This window comes from Tupaia chinensis, unplaced genomic scaffold (assembly GCF_000334495.1).
Source record: "Tupaia chinensis unplaced genomic scaffold, TupChi_1.0 Scaffold000146_1, whole genome shotgun sequence".
In the NCBI taxonomy this organism is placed as follows: Eukaryota; Metazoa; Chordata; class Mammalia; order Scandentia; family Tupaiidae; genus Tupaia; species Tupaia belangeri.
The window spans coordinates 2,385,824-2,403,055 of record NW_006159616.1 but is presented as its reverse complement, the minus strand read 5'-3'; the positions used below and the strand labels follow the sequence as shown (position 1 = coordinate 2,403,055).

At 60.5% G+C, this 17,232-nt stretch overlaps 1 protein-coding gene across 12 annotated transcripts in view; it reads right to left on the bottom strand.

The window, feature by feature from the left end:
• Nucleotides 1-368: 368 nt before the first annotated feature.
• RAP1GAP (RAP1 GTPase activating protein) overlaps nucleotides 369-17,232 on the bottom strand; it is a 54,127-nt gene continuing 37,263 nt past the window's right edge. For 2 of the 12 annotated variants that reach the window (XR_003548867.1, XR_003548861.1), the window contains 14 exons: nucleotides 15,887-16,016; nucleotides 14,367-14,522; nucleotides 13,867-13,938; nucleotides 13,194-13,280; nucleotides 12,730-12,867; nucleotides 9,630-9,761; nucleotides 7,513-7,590; nucleotides 6,599-6,708; nucleotides 5,294-5,461; nucleotides 3,147-3,270; nucleotides 2,305-2,407; nucleotides 1,903-2,037; nucleotides 1,684-1,721; nucleotides 369-1,331 (listed from right to left, as the gene is read on the bottom strand). Coding sequence is in view for 4 of the 12 variants with exons in the window: in XM_027770579.1 (XP_027626380.1) it covers nucleotides 1,713-1,721; nucleotides 1,903-2,006; nucleotides 2,305-2,407; nucleotides 3,147-3,270; nucleotides 5,294-5,461; nucleotides 6,599-6,708; nucleotides 7,513-7,590; nucleotides 9,630-9,761; nucleotides 12,730-12,867; nucleotides 13,194-13,280; nucleotides 13,867-13,938; nucleotides 14,367-14,522; nucleotides 15,887-16,016 (1,411 nt within the window). In the remaining 8 variants the exon portion in view is untranslated. The remainder of the gene's footprint in view (nucleotides 1,332-1,683; nucleotides 1,722-1,902; nucleotides 2,038-2,304; nucleotides 2,408-3,146; nucleotides 3,271-5,293; nucleotides 5,462-6,598; nucleotides 6,709-7,512; nucleotides 7,591-9,629; nucleotides 9,762-12,729; nucleotides 12,868-13,193; nucleotides 13,281-13,866; nucleotides 13,939-14,366; nucleotides 14,523-15,886; nucleotides 16,017-17,232) is intronic. The other 10 variants (XR_003548868.1, XR_003548866.1, XM_006145174.3 and 7 more) reach the window with 8 other exon arrangements.

Sequence of the window (17,232 nt, the reverse complement as noted above, 5' to 3'; positions counted from 1 at the left end):
CCTGCTGGTCACTTGGAGAAATTCTTAGGATTCCCAGCACCTGAGAAAGAAGGAAAACCCGTCCCTACGTCCACAGAGCGCCCACTGGTCTGGACCTGTGTGCTGCTGCTGAACATGCACCAGTTCATCCCCGACCCTCGGGGGAGGTGACAGCTGGGGCTCGGTGCCAGCGCAGCCCGAGGTCTGCAGGCCTGTAGACTGTACTCCTCCTCCACAGGAGGGCAGCGCCATGGGGAGGAGGCCAGACCCAGGGGGCACAGACCCTGTGGGGTGGCCTCAAGGTGTCCTGGGACCCAGCAGTCCCAACGGCACCCGTGCCCCCCACCCCAGGTTCGGATCAACCCCACAAAGCCAGTCCCAACTCCAGGTACAATAGCGATAAATAGAATTTATTTTGTACAACTGTTACCGACATACACACGGCCACAGGGGCTTTCAAAATGGGTGCTGGGGCCAGAAGGCTGGCCTTTGGCGTGGTGCCTAAAAAGTGTGACAGACACACACAAGGACATGGACACAGCTGTGCCTGGCTGCCTCCCATCGGTGGTGGGAGGCCGGCTGGGACCCCTCAGCCTGGAGTGTCCGGGAGCATGGGATGGCAGGGGTTAAGCTGGATGCTGGCTGAGGAGCCGGCCAGACCCCTTCCCCTAAGGGGACTTGTCTGTCACGTGTAGGCAGTGGACAGGGCCTTGGCAGATCTGTGGTAGAGCTTGAGGGTCCTAGGGGGGCCACGGCACAGCCAGCTCCCTGCCCCTCAGCCCACCTGGGGCCCCAGCAGCCTCAAGAAGCAGGGTAGTGATGGGACGTCCCTGGGGGACAGTCCCCCGGCAGGTATATGGAATCGCCTCCAGTGACCTACAAGTAACCTCGTCTGTCTGTAGCAGAGATGCCCAGAGACGGACGGTGACTTGCCTGGTCACACAGCAGAATTCACATGGGAACCCAGGGCTCAGGACTCCCAGCCCAGGATTCACCCCACCACAGCCCACCTCCTGCAGCCTCCGTGGTGGGCGCCGCACTCACTAAGCAATCCCAGTACCCCCTGCTCCCCGAGTCCAGAGGAGTGCCCGGGGTGATGGAGGCCCAGGTGGGGGCAAGCCGGGCCTGCCGCCCTGCTTCAACCATCAACCCATGCCCAGCCAGACCCCCAGCCTGGGGGGTGGGGACGATGCCAGCAGCCTCCCCGCTCCCAGGTCTGGACGACTCCGCCCTGCAGAGATAGCCCGGACGTGGGCCAAGGGGGAGGCTGGGGTGGCCGTGGCTGCGTGGGCCACGGGGCTGAGGGCCGTCTAGACTCGACACAGCATCTTCTTGTGCTTCTGCGGCCTTGTCTGCAAGGTAAGGCAAAGGGAGATGCAGACGCTACAGCCAGAGGCAGAGCCTGGCAGGGCCCACCTCCGTACCAGGCTATGGGACCTCCCTGGACCTCTCCCCACCCCGGCACGGCCAGGTCTCTTTCAGGCTCCCCGCAAGTCCTCCCCACAACTCCTGGCAGAGGTGAGGTAGCACTGATTCACCCCCGTATGCAGACCAGGAAACTAAGACCCGGAGAGGGCCTGCAACCTGCCCCCATCACCCAGCAGCCAAGCAGAGAGGATTCGAACCCACAGCCCTCACCCCAGGAGATGGACAGGGAGAGGTCTCCTCCCCCCACCAGACCAGAGCTAAGGAGCTGGGCCTTACCTGTTCCACGTCACCAGAGGGCAGTCTGGCTAACAGCCCTGCAAGATGGACAGTGGTGGTGAGGCAGGGGCCGGGCAGACGAAGACGGGGCAGGAAACACAAGCAGGAAGTCACTGGCCATGCCCAGGCTGGGCGAGGCCAGTCCCTCCTGGTGTGGGGGCCTCAGGCCAGCCTTGACGCCTGGCCACACCAGCCGGTCCCCCCAGGGAGTGTACCTACCAGCTGGGACGTGTGCTGCTCAGATGCTTCCAGCTGGATCTTGATCTCGGGACACGCAGGGTCCCCCGACTTGGCGGCGTCTGGGTGGGGTGACCGCGAGGGGCCTGGGGAGGGGGGCAGGAGGGAGCCACCTCACTGGCCGCGGGGAGGCACCAGGGAGACGGGGAATGGGTGGACGGTTGGCACTGATGCTCCCCACCCACCCGGCCCCTCCCTCAGGGACCCCTGTAACCCTCTCCCTTGCCACCCCCAATTATGCTCTGAGACCCTTCCAAAGCTACCGCCCCTCCACTGTCCAGTACTCGAGGCTTGACAAAGACTCGCCCACTGTCCCCACACGTGGGAGTGGGGACTGGCTCCACCCTGTGCCCACCCTGCAGGTGGGGTGCCCTGGCCGGGTACCTGGGGAGCTGCCCCCACTGGTCGTGCTGACGCTGTCTTCCAGCCACGTGCTGTAGACCAACGAGTCCCGCTTATGGGGCGTCCCTGAAGACGACACGCTCTCCTGGGGACGAGGTCAGGGGGCGGGGTGAGCCTGGATCCACCTAGGCCCCTGCTCACTGCACTCCACACTCTGCCCTTGCCCCCAGCAAGGAGGGAGACCATGGGAGGGACGGGGGGGGGCAGCCCTCAACTCCCACCCACTCATCAGCCGCACTGGTTCACGTTCTCGGGATAAGACACCAGGGCCAGGCAAGGCGCCTAGGAAACGCCCGCTGTCACCGCAGACTACACGCCCATCGGGTGGGGCCTCGCTCTGGCGGGCCTGCTGCACCTGCACCTGGCTGGGGGCCCTGCCAGGGAGGGGCCGCCGAAGGGCTGCTGAACGGAGAATGGCAGAAAGGTGCTGAGGGCAAGGCCTAGAGCCGCGAGAGCATGACGGGGCCCAACCTATCCGGGATTGGAACACCCAGGAAGGATGGCAGAGGAGGCATGTGAGACCCAGTCAGGAAGGGCGAGCCAAAGCGGAAAGGGGAGGCAGGTGTTCCAGACAGGCCCAGAAATGCAGTAAGCCCGGCAATGTTTGCAAAAAATGCCTGAAGTGGTAAGAGCTGAGGCCCGAGGGGCAGCAACCAGGTCCTCAGTCTAGGTGCCTGGGCTCCCGAGGGAGGGCACTGGGGAGCCAGCGAAGGAGAGAGGCAGCTGCCTCAGATGCTCCAATCACATATCGACCACACCCAGGCTCATCCTCCACCCAGAGCACCCCAGGACCCTGGGGGGCACCCTGAGTCCTAGCCTCTCACCAGGCCTGTGTCCTCCCCGTCCACACCCTCCGTCTCCTCCACCACGCTGGCGAAGCTGCTGGCACTGGATGAAGAGCGCGAGAAGTCCTTCAGCGCTTCCGCCCTCTGGGCTGCTGTCTCCGCTCTGCCACAGACAGCAGGGGTCAGCCCGGCTGCCCTGCACCTCCCCGGCCCCCACTGTCCCCCACAGACAGCAGGGCCCACAGACAGTAGGGGTCAGCCCGGCTGCCCTGCACCTCCCCGCCCCCATCATCCCCACAGACAGCAGGGGTCAGCCCATCTGCCCTGCACCTCCCAGGCCCCCACCATCCCCACAGACAGCAGGGGTCAGCCCATCTGCCCCGCACCTCCCCGGCCCCCACCATCCCCACAGACAGCAGGGCCCACAGACAGGAGGGGTCAGCCCGGCTGCCCTGCACCTCCCCGCCCCTACCATCCCCCACAGACAGTGGGAGGGAGTCCCCCACAGACAGTGGGGGGGGGTCAGCCCGTCTGCCCCGCACCTGTCTGCCCCGCACCTCGCCTCCCCGCACTGTCCCCCACAGAGGTCCCCATGTAGCCAGCGAGTGCCTCATGGCCCCCATCACAGTCCTTCTGGCTCAGAGCGCCCCGCCTGGACTCGGCTGTAGCCTTTCTCAGCCCCCACTGTCCCTCATACACGGGTCTGACCACGTCCCACTCCCACTGCGCCCACACAAAGCCCCGCTTCCTCAGCATGGTGTTCAACAGTGCTGTCCGGGGCATGTTCACATGGCCCAGGCCCTGCTCGGAGGCACCTCGGTGCTATCTTTACCAGCCCCTCTTACGGGTGAGGAGGCCCTGGGCCCAGCAGGTGGATACACAGCCTAGGGCTCCCCGCCTGGCAGGGATGGGGCCTCCACCCGGGCAGCTCTGCAGTTTGCCCTCGCAACCCCTCAGCTTGCCTCCTGCTCTCGTGTCTTCTGCCCGGAGTCTCACCTCTCTCACATCCCAAAAGGCCAATTAGTCTTTCAAAGATCAGTTAAGATCAGCCCTAGCTCTAGGAAGCCCTCCCTGACTCACCCCAGGTGGGACTGATCCTCTCCACTCGGCCCTGTAGACCTGTCTCTCCCCGTTCTTGAGACCTCTCTACCCCGTCTGGAACTGGCACGGCCCTTCAGCCCATGCCGGACCTCTCAATCTCTGCAGGGCTCAGCGTGGAGGGGCTCGGCCAACTCACAGCCATGGCCTCACTGGCCCGTTTCTGGCCCTGCCCAGCTGCAGCCCCTTCCCCGTGCAGTGACTACAGTCATCTTTTTTCTTTTTTAAGAGAGATTTTTTTGCTATAGGACACATGTGCGCGCCAGAGAGACAGAGAGAGAGAAAGTGAGAAATCACCCCCTGGGGGGATGGCCACACCGCCATCCCTTCTCCATTCTCCTCTCGGGATCTTGGGTACATACACACAAACACCTGGCGTGAGTTTAAGCTGCCGGGTCTAGGACTCGAACCGCAGTTGACTACACGGGAGCCCTGTGACAGAACCGCTATGCCCTCTGCTGGTCCTCACAGCCATCTTTTAAAAGCATTGTCCTAACTAAAATCCTTGGAAGGCTCCTTTTTGCACTTAGGATAAACTCTGAAGTGCTCCCCCAGCCTCCAAAGCTGGGAGCTGGGAGCTGGGAGCCCTGCTCCCCACTGCAGCTGGGCCCCCTGCCCAGCCCTCACTGGCGCGCCAACTGCACACTCTGCTTTTCTGTCCCTCAGATGTGCCTCGGGGCCTCCACCCCTGCTGTGCTCCTGACCTGGCGCTCTCCTCTCTGCCACGTGGTCCTAGCGGGGCTGACTCCTTACTCCGCTCCAAAGCCACTCCCCAGACCCATCTAAAGCCCCATTCCCCTGTCCCTCGGCGCACCCCTGCTCTATTTCCCACCTGTCGCTGCTGTCTGGAAATGGCGGGTTGAGTTGTTACCCTGGCCCAGCAGCCCACGAGGCAGGGCCGTGTGTGCCCAGTTCACTGCCAGATTCCAGAGCCCAGCCAAGGGCCTGGTGTGCGCAAAGCACCCAGCGGCTGCAGGTCAGAGGACCTGACTGAGTGCCTCGGCCACCCCGACACCTGAGGCGGCAGCCCCGGGCCCAGGTGGTGGGAAGGGGTGGGCCCACCACTGCCAAGGCCCCACTCCACCTGCCTTGAGCCCAACCTGTTCTTGGTGGTGGGCATCTCTGGGGAGCTCTGAGTAGATGAGTTCTCCGACTTGGGCTCCTGCGAGACGTGCCCGCTGTCTGGGGTCTTCTGGCCAGCCGGGGGGCTCTCCCTGCGGGGCACACGGGGGCAGCGGGGGGACTCAGCACTGGGCCTGGCATCAGGGTAGAATGAAGCCCTGGTCGTAAGGGGAGGCGAGGGGCACTCCCTGCCTCGTACCCACACCTTGCATCCTCAGGGGCCAATGACAGCAGTCCCCGCGGGCCCCTGGCTGACCTAGCAGGTGCCGCTGGAGCAGTGTCCAAAAGGACCAGGACACTTCCAGTCCCCCTCCTCGTTCTTTTTCTTTCTTTTTTTTTTTTTTAGAGGATTTTGCTACAGGGCGCGTGCACTCGCCAGACAGACAGAGAGAGAGAGAGAGAGACAGAAAGCAGGAAATCATCGCCCAGGGGGGGTGGCCATGCCACAATCCCTTCTCCTCCGTTCTCCTCTAGGGATCTTGGGCACACACGCACACGCGCCCAGCATGAGTTTAAGCCACCGGGTCCGGGACTTGAACCATGGTCGACTATGTGGGAGTCCAGCGACATAGCCATTACGCTAACTGCTGCCCCCCACCCCCATTCTGATGCTGGGTTCAGAAACAGGAGCACACTGCCTGGGGACGCTCGGGGGCACGGCAGTGCTGAGACGTGGGCCCGAGACTGGCGCACCGAGCTCTGGTGGCAATGCAGACGGGGCCGGCTCCTTCCTAGAGCACCCTCAGTGGCCCTGGCCCTGCTTCCTGTCCTCACGGCAGCCCCATTTTTAGGTCAGACCAGTGAGGCTCAGAGAACAACAGCTTGCCCGAGGGCACACAGCCCCAGAGTGGGCAGCCAGGATGCCCACCAGGAGCCACTGTCAGCTTCCCAGGGACAGGCCTGCTGTTGGCCTGGGCTGGCTGCCACGGCAGCGACCACGGGCATGGCCCACCCCGCACCGGCACGGAGAGCGGTGCTACACTCTAATGTACACGCTGGGGAAGTCAGGGTGCTGGCGGGGACAGATGGGGCTGTGTGACCTGGGGGAGTCCCCTGACCCCTCCGACCTATGGCTTCTTGATCTGCCGAGGTGCAGACTCCGGGCAGCCATGGAATGAGTGGACGGGCCAGGCTGGCCCTGCGTCTGCACAGCAGGGACAGGGCTGCACGGTGTCTACGTGGGGAGCAGGGTGGGCACGCCCTCCTGCTGGTGCAGCTCTGCCACGCGATGGGGACGGGGAGGGGCGGAGAAGGGGCGCCGCCCCACCCACCTCTTCTCCTGCACCTCCTGTATATTCTCGATGCCGATGGCGCTGCTGCGGCGGGAGCCGAACGGGCCTGACTTCTTCCTCGTGGGGCTCTTCCCAGGGACAATCAGTGACTGTGGGGAGAGGCCCCAGCTCAGCGCCCACCTGCCCAGGGAGCCCCAGGCCCCCCACAGCCTCCCCTGGGGCCCGCTGCCCCGCCCCAAGCAGAGGCAACAAGCAAGAAAGAACAGGAAACGTCCATCTCTAGACGGCCCTGGCACGCAACCAGGGAGACAGCCCAGGAGGGCCCCTGAGCACACAGTAGGGCTGTACTGGCTCAGCCCCAGGGAGGGCCAGGCTGGGTGGGGGGAGCCGCTCTAGGCCAGGCTGGGAGGGGCCTGCCTGTTCTTGGCCCCCCAGGGTTTCGTGGGACCTGCAGCCTAAGGGTGCATGGCAAGAGTGCATGAGGGGGCACAGCAACCCCAGCCTCACCCTGAGCCGGCCCTGTCCCTCCTTGGAACCTCCAAACTGGCTGGGCGAGGTTCTGACCCAGCGGTTTCCACACACACTGTGGTGGTGCCCCAGGTGCCAGAGCCATGCCCCAGCTTCTCTGGAGCAGCAGGAAGGAGGCATGGAGGGGCAGGACCACCCAGGCCAGTTCCTGGTGGGGAGGGGAGCCTCAGGGCAGAGGAGAGGGTGCTCCATGCAGACGGGCGATATTGGGGGACGTGCAGCTGGGCGTGGGGTCTTTGGGTACCAGGGACCAGGGCAGGGCCCCAAAGCAGGTGCTGAGTGCCCTTGAGCTGCCGACCCCCCTGCATGCCCGTGGGCCTGGCCCGGGGGAAGGGGCACCGTCCCCAATATGGCCTCCGTCCTGAGAGCGAGCAGAGAGCAGCGCGTGCAGGCAGCTCCAGAGCCGGCGGCCCGCGGGCGACAACCTCTTCCACGGTTCCTATGCCTATGGCACTGCCCCGGCGTCCGAATCTACTCGCGCTTTTCCCGGGAATAAGCAATGACTGGCAAGCAGCAGAGGGCAGGGCAGAGACACAGAGAGAGAGAGTCAGCGAGAAGGCCAGGTCCGGGAGACAGAGGTGAGGTGGGGGAAGAAGGGCGAGACGGTCAGACAGAGAAAAAAGGAAAGAAGGGCAGGGGTTGGGGAGAGACAGGCGGGACGGGAAGGGGAAGGGTGAGGCCAAGGAGACAGAAGACGGAGAGATGGGACGTGTGGGGACAGTGAGGCCAGGACAGCACAGGAAGATGGGGCCGAGGGGAGCAGACAGAGGTAGGGCCCAGAGCGGATGGGCAGAGGCAGGGATGGGAGGGAAGGGGGAGGCAGAGAGGAGAATGCAAGGGCAGGGCAGTGGGAAGGTGAGGAGGAGGGGAGTGACCAGACAGGTGCAGAGGGAGAAGGCGCAGGAGTGCAGGAAGGCCCAGAGAGGCGCAGAGAGGAGAGGAGGGAGAGAGAAGGACGGAACAGCAGGAGACAGAGTGGGAGAGAAGGAAAGCCACACGAAGAGAGGGGAGTTGTGCAAAAACAAAAACAGAAATGGGTCTGGTTATTGCCATGGTGGGTGCTGCTGGCCTGGCCCTGTCCCGGGTCCCTCTGCAGCCACCCACAAGAGGCGGGGCCCCCGGTGGGAAGAAGGGAGTGCTTGGTAAATACGGGTCGGGTCGGGGAGGCTGGGCCTGTTCTTCCGACCATATGGGCTTGGTGAGGGCTGGGCAGCAGAAGCCCTGCTCTGCGCCCCTGGGCAGGCCAGACCACGGGGCAGGGATGGGGGCCTCCCTCCTGCCATGTGACACAGCCTTGCAGCGCTGAGCGCAGGACTTGGCATGCAGCAGACAGTAAACGACGGCTGGCTGGATGGGTGGATGATGGGAGCAGAGCGGTGGGTGCAGCGTCCGGGGTGGCCACTAGGCGGCGGCAAGCGGGGAGGCCCAGGACTGTGGGCCTATTCCACCGTGGGCAATGCCCGAGTGTGAGCAGCGGGATCCCACGGAGCTGGCAGTCACCACCCAGGAGAGGCCTCCACAGAAGCCTGGCTCCTGACACACAATGGGAGCACAGCCACAGAGGCCCTGGCTGCTGCAGACACAGTGGAGGGGCTCACAGGGCATGCTGGCAGAGCAGCTCACTTCCCGACACACAGTAGGTGCTCACTGATCTCCACGGCTTAGCACACAGGAGGTGCTCGGACGGCAGTCCCTTTCCTGACAGCAGCCCAAGGCTGGGCACACAGTGGGTAATCACAGTTGTCTACACAGCAGCCCAGGGGCTGACACATAGTAAGTGCTCACAGACCTCATGGGTGAGTACTCACAGAGCTGCCTACAGAGCAGTCCAGGGCCTGGTACACAGTATGTGCTCACAGGACCTCAGGGCTGGGCAGAAAGTGGGTAATCCCGGAGTTGCCCACACAGCAGCCTAGGGCCTGATACACACAGTAGGTGATCACAGGACCAGGGATGGGCACACAGTGGGTGCTCATAAAGTGAATGTCCACATAGCATCCCAGGAACTGGCACACAGTGGGAGCTCACAGGACCTCAGGGCTGGGCACACAGTGGGTGCTCACATGGTGTATGTCCACACAGCAGCCCAAAACCTGGCACACAGTGGGAGCTCACAGGACCTCAGGGCTGGGCACACAGTGGGTGCTCACACGGTGCATGTCCACACAGCAGCTGGGACCGGACACACAATGGGAGCTCCCGAATATCTAGGTTCAACAGAAGGTACCCACACAGCAGCCCAGTTCCCAACACAAAACAGACAGTAGGTTTTCAATAACATAGAAGCTGTCCTGAAGCTACCTGCAGAAAGTCACACCTGACTGAATAAGGGGCTAGGAGGAGGGGAGGGACAAGGAGCCAGGGAGGGGCTGCAGGCTCTCAGCACCACAGTTAGGCTGGTCCTTGACCTCCATAGAGTGGCTGGTCTGAACCCAGAGTCCAGGATGGGCACGTGGACAGCAGGCCCAGGACAAACGTGGGACCAGATCTTGGCAGGGTCCCAGGGCAGGGGTGGGTAGGATAGGGTCAGGGGAGCACTCACTATTCCCGCCGCCTTGGCCAGGTCGGGGTTGTTGGGTGCGAAGCTTCCACTGTGGCTGGTGGACACGGTGCTGGGCTTCTTGTTACTCAGCCCCATGGCGTCCATGGACTGGCTGCGGCTCCGGATGACTCGCTGCGAGGTGAAGGGGCCACACAGGCACAGGTTCAAGAGGCCTCTCTCCCCAGGAGCCCAGGAGCCCAGGAGTCCAGGCCCTGTCCTCCCCATCAAAGCCATTCTGGGTGATCCCAGAAAATCCTTCCCCTTCATGAGGCCTCGGTTTCCCTATGGGCCATGTAAGAGTCGGATGTACATAGTGCCTGAGGGTCACGTGGGTGCCCCAACTTGCTGGCGGCCATGGGCAAGCCGCTCCCCTTCCGGAGCCTCAGAGCCACGTGAGACCCTGTGTGCAGCCTCTCCCTCACGTGGCTGTGAGGGCTGCAGAAGGTGTCAGGCCACAGCACCCCCAGAAAGCTGGGCTTCTTTCCTTCTAGGGTCTCTTAGGGCTTTCCTCCTTTCCTCCTCTCTCACTCGTTTCCTGCCTTTTCTTTTCTTTTTTTTTTTTTTCTTTTTTCCTTTTGGAGAGGTTTTTCACTATAGGTTTTTATTTTTTTATTTTTTATTTTATTTTATTTTTTTGAGAGGTTTTTGCTATAGGGTGCATGCGCTCGCCAGACAGACAGAGAGAGACAGAGAGACAGAAAGCGAGAAATCACCCCCCAGGGGGGATGGTCACGCCGCAATCGTTCCTCCATGCCACCCCATCGGGATTTGGGCAGGCACACATGCCCACCCAGTGTGTTCTGAAAGCCACCGGGTCCGGGACTCGACCCACGGTCGACTATGTGGGAGTCCAGCGACATAGCCATTATGCTAACTGCTGGTCCCGCTACAGGTTTTCACTACAGGGCACGTGCGCTCGCCAGACAGACAGAGAGAGACATAGAGACAGAAAGTGAGAAATCACCCCCCAGGGGGGACGGTCACGCCGCAATCCCTTCTCCTCCACTCTCCTCTTGGGATCTTGGCACGCACGCACACATGCCAGGCGTGAGTTTTAAGCCACCGGGTCCGGGATGCGAACCACGGTTGACTACGTGGGAGTCCAGCAACATAGCCATTACGCTAACTGCTGGTTCCCATTTCCTGCCTTTTCTCAGACCAAACTATACCAAATGCTTCTCTGAAGTTCACTGTCGTTTAGTCCACGCTATGAGGTGAAGACTATCATGCCCATTTTACATGGCATGAAACTGAAGCGCAGTGTGAGGGGAGCCTACAACCCATCTGCTGACTCCCAGGCCCTGAACTGTGGTCTCTGAGCTATTCTTCAACCTAATCTAGGCCCACACCTGGCACTTTCTCTCCAGATGTGAGATTGCTGGGGCTCTCCTCAAAGACCCCCTACCTGTTCCCCTTCTTAAGGGGTGGAGGAGGGGCTCTTTCAGAGCCTTTTCATGAGGATGGCTTATTCACCCTGGTTCCAGGGCAGGCCTGGGCAGCTGGGCTAATCCCCTTATGCAAACCCATAGCTCCAGCTCTGTGGCCTGCCCTGGGGTGAGGGTGAGGCCCAGCCTGCCTGGCTGGGCACCTGGGGGATGGGCAGTCCTCCTCCTATGGGTGGAGAGGTGGCAAAGAGGCCTTCACCTGGGGCCCTGCAGTGGGTGAGTCCAGGCTCTGTCCACAAGGAAGAGAAACTCTTGTTTCATCTGCTTCTTGCTTTGGAAAACAGTTGCTAAGGCAATGGGAAAGGTTTTGCCTTTTGCTGTTTTTTTGTGCTTTTTTTTTTTTCTTTTCTTTAAGGTTTTTATCATGGGGTGACTGTGCTTACCAAAGAGAAATGAGAAACAGAGAAGGAAAGTGAGAAATCACCCCCCATGGGGGATGGCCACACCACAATCCCCTCTCCTCCATTCTCTTCTTAGGACTTTGGGCGCACATGCACACATATCTGGCGTGATATTCAACCCACTGGGTCCAGGACTCGCACAGTTGGCTATGTGGGAATCCAGCTGCCTTAACCACCACACCATCTGTGGCCACCACACCCTGCCCTTTGCTTTTTAACTTATACTGCACTAGGTCACTTAATTGGCTCTACAAAATTCAACAACTGTATAAAGTAAGGTGCTATAATACTACTCAACAGACAAAGAGACTGAGATCCAGAGAACGCCCAAGCTGGTAAGTGGCAGAGTTGGGATTTGAATACTGGGAGTCTGGGCTCTCTTAACACTCAGTTAAACCAGGGACAGCTGGGGCAGGTCACACAGGCCAGGTCTCTCCTAGATTGTCACTCAGTTCACGTACGTGTTCCAGGAACTTTTTTTTTTCCCACAGTTAAAACAGAGTTCTCCTCCTCTTTTCTGCATGCTGATCTGGCAGCCACCACCCTTTGTACCAGCAGCACCTTGCTGTCACCCACAGGGCTCTAGCCTCCCGCAGAATTCCCAGGTGGACTCTACCTGCCTGGGTCCCCCTCCAACCATTAACTCCTCCCAAAGCCAGAGCCTCATCTTACACTCCACTCTCAGCCTCAAATTCTAATAGACCACATCCCCAAACCTAAACTCACCAGGCCTCATCCTCCCTAAGCCAAGTCGCACGCTAGACAGCCCTCACAACAGAGCACACTCTAGCCACACCCCCACGCCAATCCATTGGTTCCTCTTTCCTAGGCAGGCCCCGCCCCAGACTCCACCCCACAACAGGGCACACTGCGGTCACACCCCCATGCTGATTTATTGGCTCTTCCACCCAGCCAGGCCCCGCCCCAGACCCCACCCACAACGGAGCACACTCCGGCCACACCCCCACGCCGATCTATTGGCCCTTCCACCCCAGCCAGGCCCCGCCCCAGGCTCCACCCACACCTGAGAACACTCTGGCCACACCCCCACGCCGATCCATCCACCCCTCAGCCCCTAACAGAGCGCACACTAGCCTCATCCCCACAACAATCCATCGGCCCCCCAACCCCAGCCAGGCGCCGCCCCAGGCTCCGCCCCAACGCGAGCCACTATCCCACATTGGCCCCAGCCCCGGACTCCACCCAAATTATGCCCAGTCTTCCCTCCGGGCCAGGTAAACCTGGGCCCTTTACCTTGAAAGACTCGAAGAAGCCGCCTCCGCCGCCGCCATTCTCCATCTTGTCCTCGTCACCGCCCAAGCCCATCATCGACTGGCTGTGGATGTGCAGCTCCTCATAGAGCGTCTCCAAGAGGGCGGCCCTCGTCCGCTCCTGTGGGCGGGGCAGTTCAGGCCCTGACCACCCTCTCCGAGGGCCCGCCCTCGGACCCCTGGCAGGCCAGCAGCCCCAGGCTCCTGAGCCCTGCAAGAACTGACTGCATGTCCCCACCTGCCCCAGCCCAGGGGCACCTCACTGCCCCTGCGACGTCCCCCACTTCCTCTCCCCTGACCCAGGCCCTAGTCATCCCTCTGCGCTTTCCCTCAGAAATTCCTCCCCCCAAGGACAAGGTCTAACCCTGGCATGTCCCTCCCCAGGGCAGGGCCGAAGTGTGAGTTAGGAGTGGGTAGGGGCGCCCAGTCCCTGCTGGCCATCCTCACCTCCAGTTTGGCAAACTTCTCTGCCTTGTAGCAGGCGTACTCGGCATTGATCAGCTTAGTCAGCAAGAATTCCTGGAACTCGGGCCCCTGGGGTCCCCATGTGGAGATGACAAAGGGTGGGTTAGACAAGACAGAATTAAGGCTGAAGCTCCAGAGCCGTGCCCCGCTGGGCCTGAGGGGGTCACCTCTCCACTCTGAGAAAAGCAGCTCCTTGGGCTCAGGTCCCAGACTGTGGGGGCATCCTATGCCCTTCATGGCTGCCCGCTTTCAGGAGGGCAACCCTCATAATGTTAGGGTCTGCAGTGGGGTCTCCACTACTGCCATCTGGGGGGTTGAGGTGTGCCTTCTGAACGGGAAGAGATGGGAGCCCTTCCCCACACAGTTTGGACTGTCACTATCGAAAAGCAAACAGAAACGAGGAAAGGCCCGGTATCTGCTATGAAAAAGGCGAACGATGACAGAGCTCATTCTGTGACCTAGATCCTCCCCCCTGCAAAAAAAAGTCATTATTTCTGTCAAGACGACCAGAAAAGCCAGGCCCCAATTGTGTGGCTAGGGGGCCTGCGTGCCCTGGAACGCAGGGTTGGAGGGGCTTCGGTGCCTCCTAAGGCAGAATGTGCATCCCCACCCCACAATGTCCTGTCTGCCCAGGCTAGGGCTGGGTGCGCCTCACCTTTCTGAACACAGCGGGGTCCGGAAGTGGGGGGCCAAAGAAGGGCACGTCGTCTCTCGCGGTGACAGAGACCTGGAAGAGGGGCAGCTGTCCCTATGGAGTCTGGGCCTGCTTTGTCCCACACCAGCCACAAAACCCCTAGTTCTCCTGGTCCTGCCCCTGGGTGGGAGGCTCAGGGCCTGCTGGCTGGGTAAGTCTTTTCCACAGGGATTTCAGCCTCTCCAGCCTCTGTCCTAAACTTGAGTGGTGGGGAAAGGCAGGGGACTCAGGAGTCATTGGGACAGTGAAGGAGAGGAGGTAGAGGGAGGTGACACCAGGCCAGGAGGTGGAGGGGTGGGACTGTCTCTGAGGGGTTAAACACAGGGGCACAGAGAGGGCATGGTGAGAATTCTGCAGTTCCCTTTTCGCTGCTGGACAAACTGAGGCCAGATGGTGCCGCGGGGCCGGAGCTGGGGCCGGGGCTGGCCAGGGGTCCTGCTGAGAGCTCTGAGGTCACCCACCTTGTAGAGGGGCCCATCGGGGACCCCACCCTCAGCCTGCACCACCACGTAGGCATGCAGGAAGTTGGACGCAATCATGTCGGGCACAAAGGGCGTGTTCTCATCCTGGAAGACCACGGCGACGATGTCATTCCCGATGTGCCGCTTCCGCTGCAACTGAGCACAGGGCCACGGCCTTCACAGACAGGCCTGCCGCGGCAGGTGCCCGTGGGAGCTTGGGAGGTTGGGCGGGCAGGGGCTATGTCTAAGGATGCACTTCTCTCCCCCCAGAACAGTGGTGAAAAACTTGTCTCAAAATTATTCTAGCAGGTTGCGTGATGATTAAGGAGCTGGACTCCCACATGGCTGACTGCAGTTTGAGTCCTGGACCTGGCAGCTTGCTTTCTCGCATTCTCTCTCTCTGGGCAAATTAAAAATTAAATAAATAAATAAATAAATAAATAATTCTTTTTAAAAAATTACTGTTGTTTTCTTGAACTGCTGTGACAGATGAGGAAACTGGGGCCAAGAGGGGAACAACTCGCAAGGTCCAGCAATGAGCTAAGAGACGCGAAGCCAGTCTTCTGGTCCCCGGCCTGACGTGTCAGCCCCTCTCCTCTCTGAATAAGCCAAACACGGTCCACACAAGTGCTACTCATGTTGCCAAGATGGACAGAGACTTAGCGAAAGGAAATAAAAAGACACTAAAAATAAGCTATAAATGTTTCCGTTTTCCTCACATCACTCTTCGATCCCCCTGGACTGGGGATGAGGAACAAGGCAGATGACCCCATAGGAAGCTTAGGTCAAGATGACAAATGTCTGAGTTCAGTTCCCAGAACCTCCCTGATTTCCCCCAAGCTAGGCCTGTGCGGAAGCCGTTCTCTCCTCCTCCTCCCCAGCTCCTCCGAAGCCCAACTTCACTTGATCCTGAAAGCTTTTCCAGATTCCCGCCTCTGCCAAGACTAGGGTCTCACATGACCTATTGCTGCCCTTGACTCCCTCTAGAGACACTAGCCCCCAGGGCCAGCAGGTGGCATGGTGGTTGGGCTGCTGGACTCCCACAAGGCCAGCCATGGTTCAAGTCCTGGACCTGGTGGCTTGCTTTCTCACTTTCCTTTTCTCTGTCTCTCTCTGGTCAAATAAGAAAACAAACAAACAAAACTACTAATAGCAAATAAGGTTAAATACATAAATAATTTTAAATATGTATATACACACATATAAAAGAAACACTAGCCCCCGATTCCGGAGCTCTTGCTAAGGACCAAGTAGTCTATGACCGCCCCCTCGTTTACACTGGTCCAGAGGTAGATGCTGGTAGCGCTCTAACTGCAGCGGCGCGGAAACTGCGGCTTTCACGGCATCGTGGCAGCCTCTCCCTTGCCCTAGCCAGCCCACAAGTCGGGGACCGAATCATTTCCTCCTCTGTATCCCAAGACCCAGCACCAAGCCTAGTGCGATGGACGCAGAATGGACAGATGGGTAGATGGGAGGACAGGCAGACGGGTGGGAAGCAGGTGGGTGGGTGCCCAGGCTACCTGCTGGGCGTCCCCTTCTGTGTAAGGCAGCTTGGTGGACACGTGAAACATGATCTCCTTGTTGCGGAAGTTGCAGTACACAGACTCGGTCCCCGTCTGCCCGTGGGTCACGTCCAGGCCTCCTCGGAACCTGCCCCCAGGCCCCCCAGGCCCCGGCTCAGTCTCCAGCCCCAGCCAGGCCACCACGGGGCCAGGAGCAGGGGCTGCCTCCCTGCCCGGGGCTCAGACCCCACCCTGCTCTCCCACCTGGGCACTCACCCTTTGAAGTCCTGCAGTTTGACCTTCTGGCCAAGAAACTCCAGGAACTCGACGAAGGCAGGGCTCTCCTCGTTGGTGCTGAAGAGTTCTTCCTCGGAGGTCTGCAACCACACGGCAGAGATCCCGAGCTGGACCTCTGAGCAGCTTCTGACCAGCCCCTGCCCCACCTCACTCACAGCTGGGGCCAGAGGGAGGTCCCTGGCGGTCCCTGGGTCCCTGGGAAACTGAGGCCCCTGGAGGTGCTCTTCCTGGCCAGGGCCTGAATCCCAGGTCCAGGGCAAGGTGGGGACAGACAGGGAGGAGGTGAGCACACCTGCCCGAGCTTCTGGTAAATCACTCCGAACTTGAAGTTATTGCTGATAACGTGCTCGTCAAAGGTCACGATGAGCCGGGAAGCCTGCAGAGAGGACCACGGGGAAGGCGCTGTTTTCAAGCTGCCGTTCACCAAGCTCTTAGCCCGTATTTAACACGAGTTCGGGCACCCTGGGTGTCTTCAAAGCAAGCCCCTGAGGGGGCATCCAGCTGTCCCTTCTGCCCTCTCAACCTTGGCTTCAGAGAGTAACTTGCCTAAGGTCGACAGAACGCAAGTGTGTGTAGGACTGGGACTGGAACCCAGGTCTGCTGGGCTCCAACACTCAGGGCCTTTGCTTCTGAGTTCTGCCTTGAGGCCCTGCATCTGCCATGGCCGAGCCCACCACCTTCCACTCTGAATACTCCTTGGCTCCTCCATAAACCCACAGCCACCTTCTTGAACAGGCTGTGTCTTACCAACTCGTGGTGAGGCCCTCGGCAAGTTCTCCTTACCTTGGACCTCAGTTTCCCCTCTGTAACTAGGAATGGGACTTGTCTTCTGAGACCCCCCTTCCTGCAGGACACCTTTCCCGAACCACACCTTGCCTCAAGGTCCTCAGCTGCTCTAGAATTCAGCCAGGGTCACAGGATTTACGTGTTTTAGAGGTCTTCCTCTTCCAGGAAGCCTCCCTGGCTCATGGAAGACAGACACCCTGCCCCGATTCCCACCGTAGAGTGCCTGGACTCAGCACACAGTGGCTGAGCTAGAGTGCAACCGCCAGCATTTACAGGGTAAC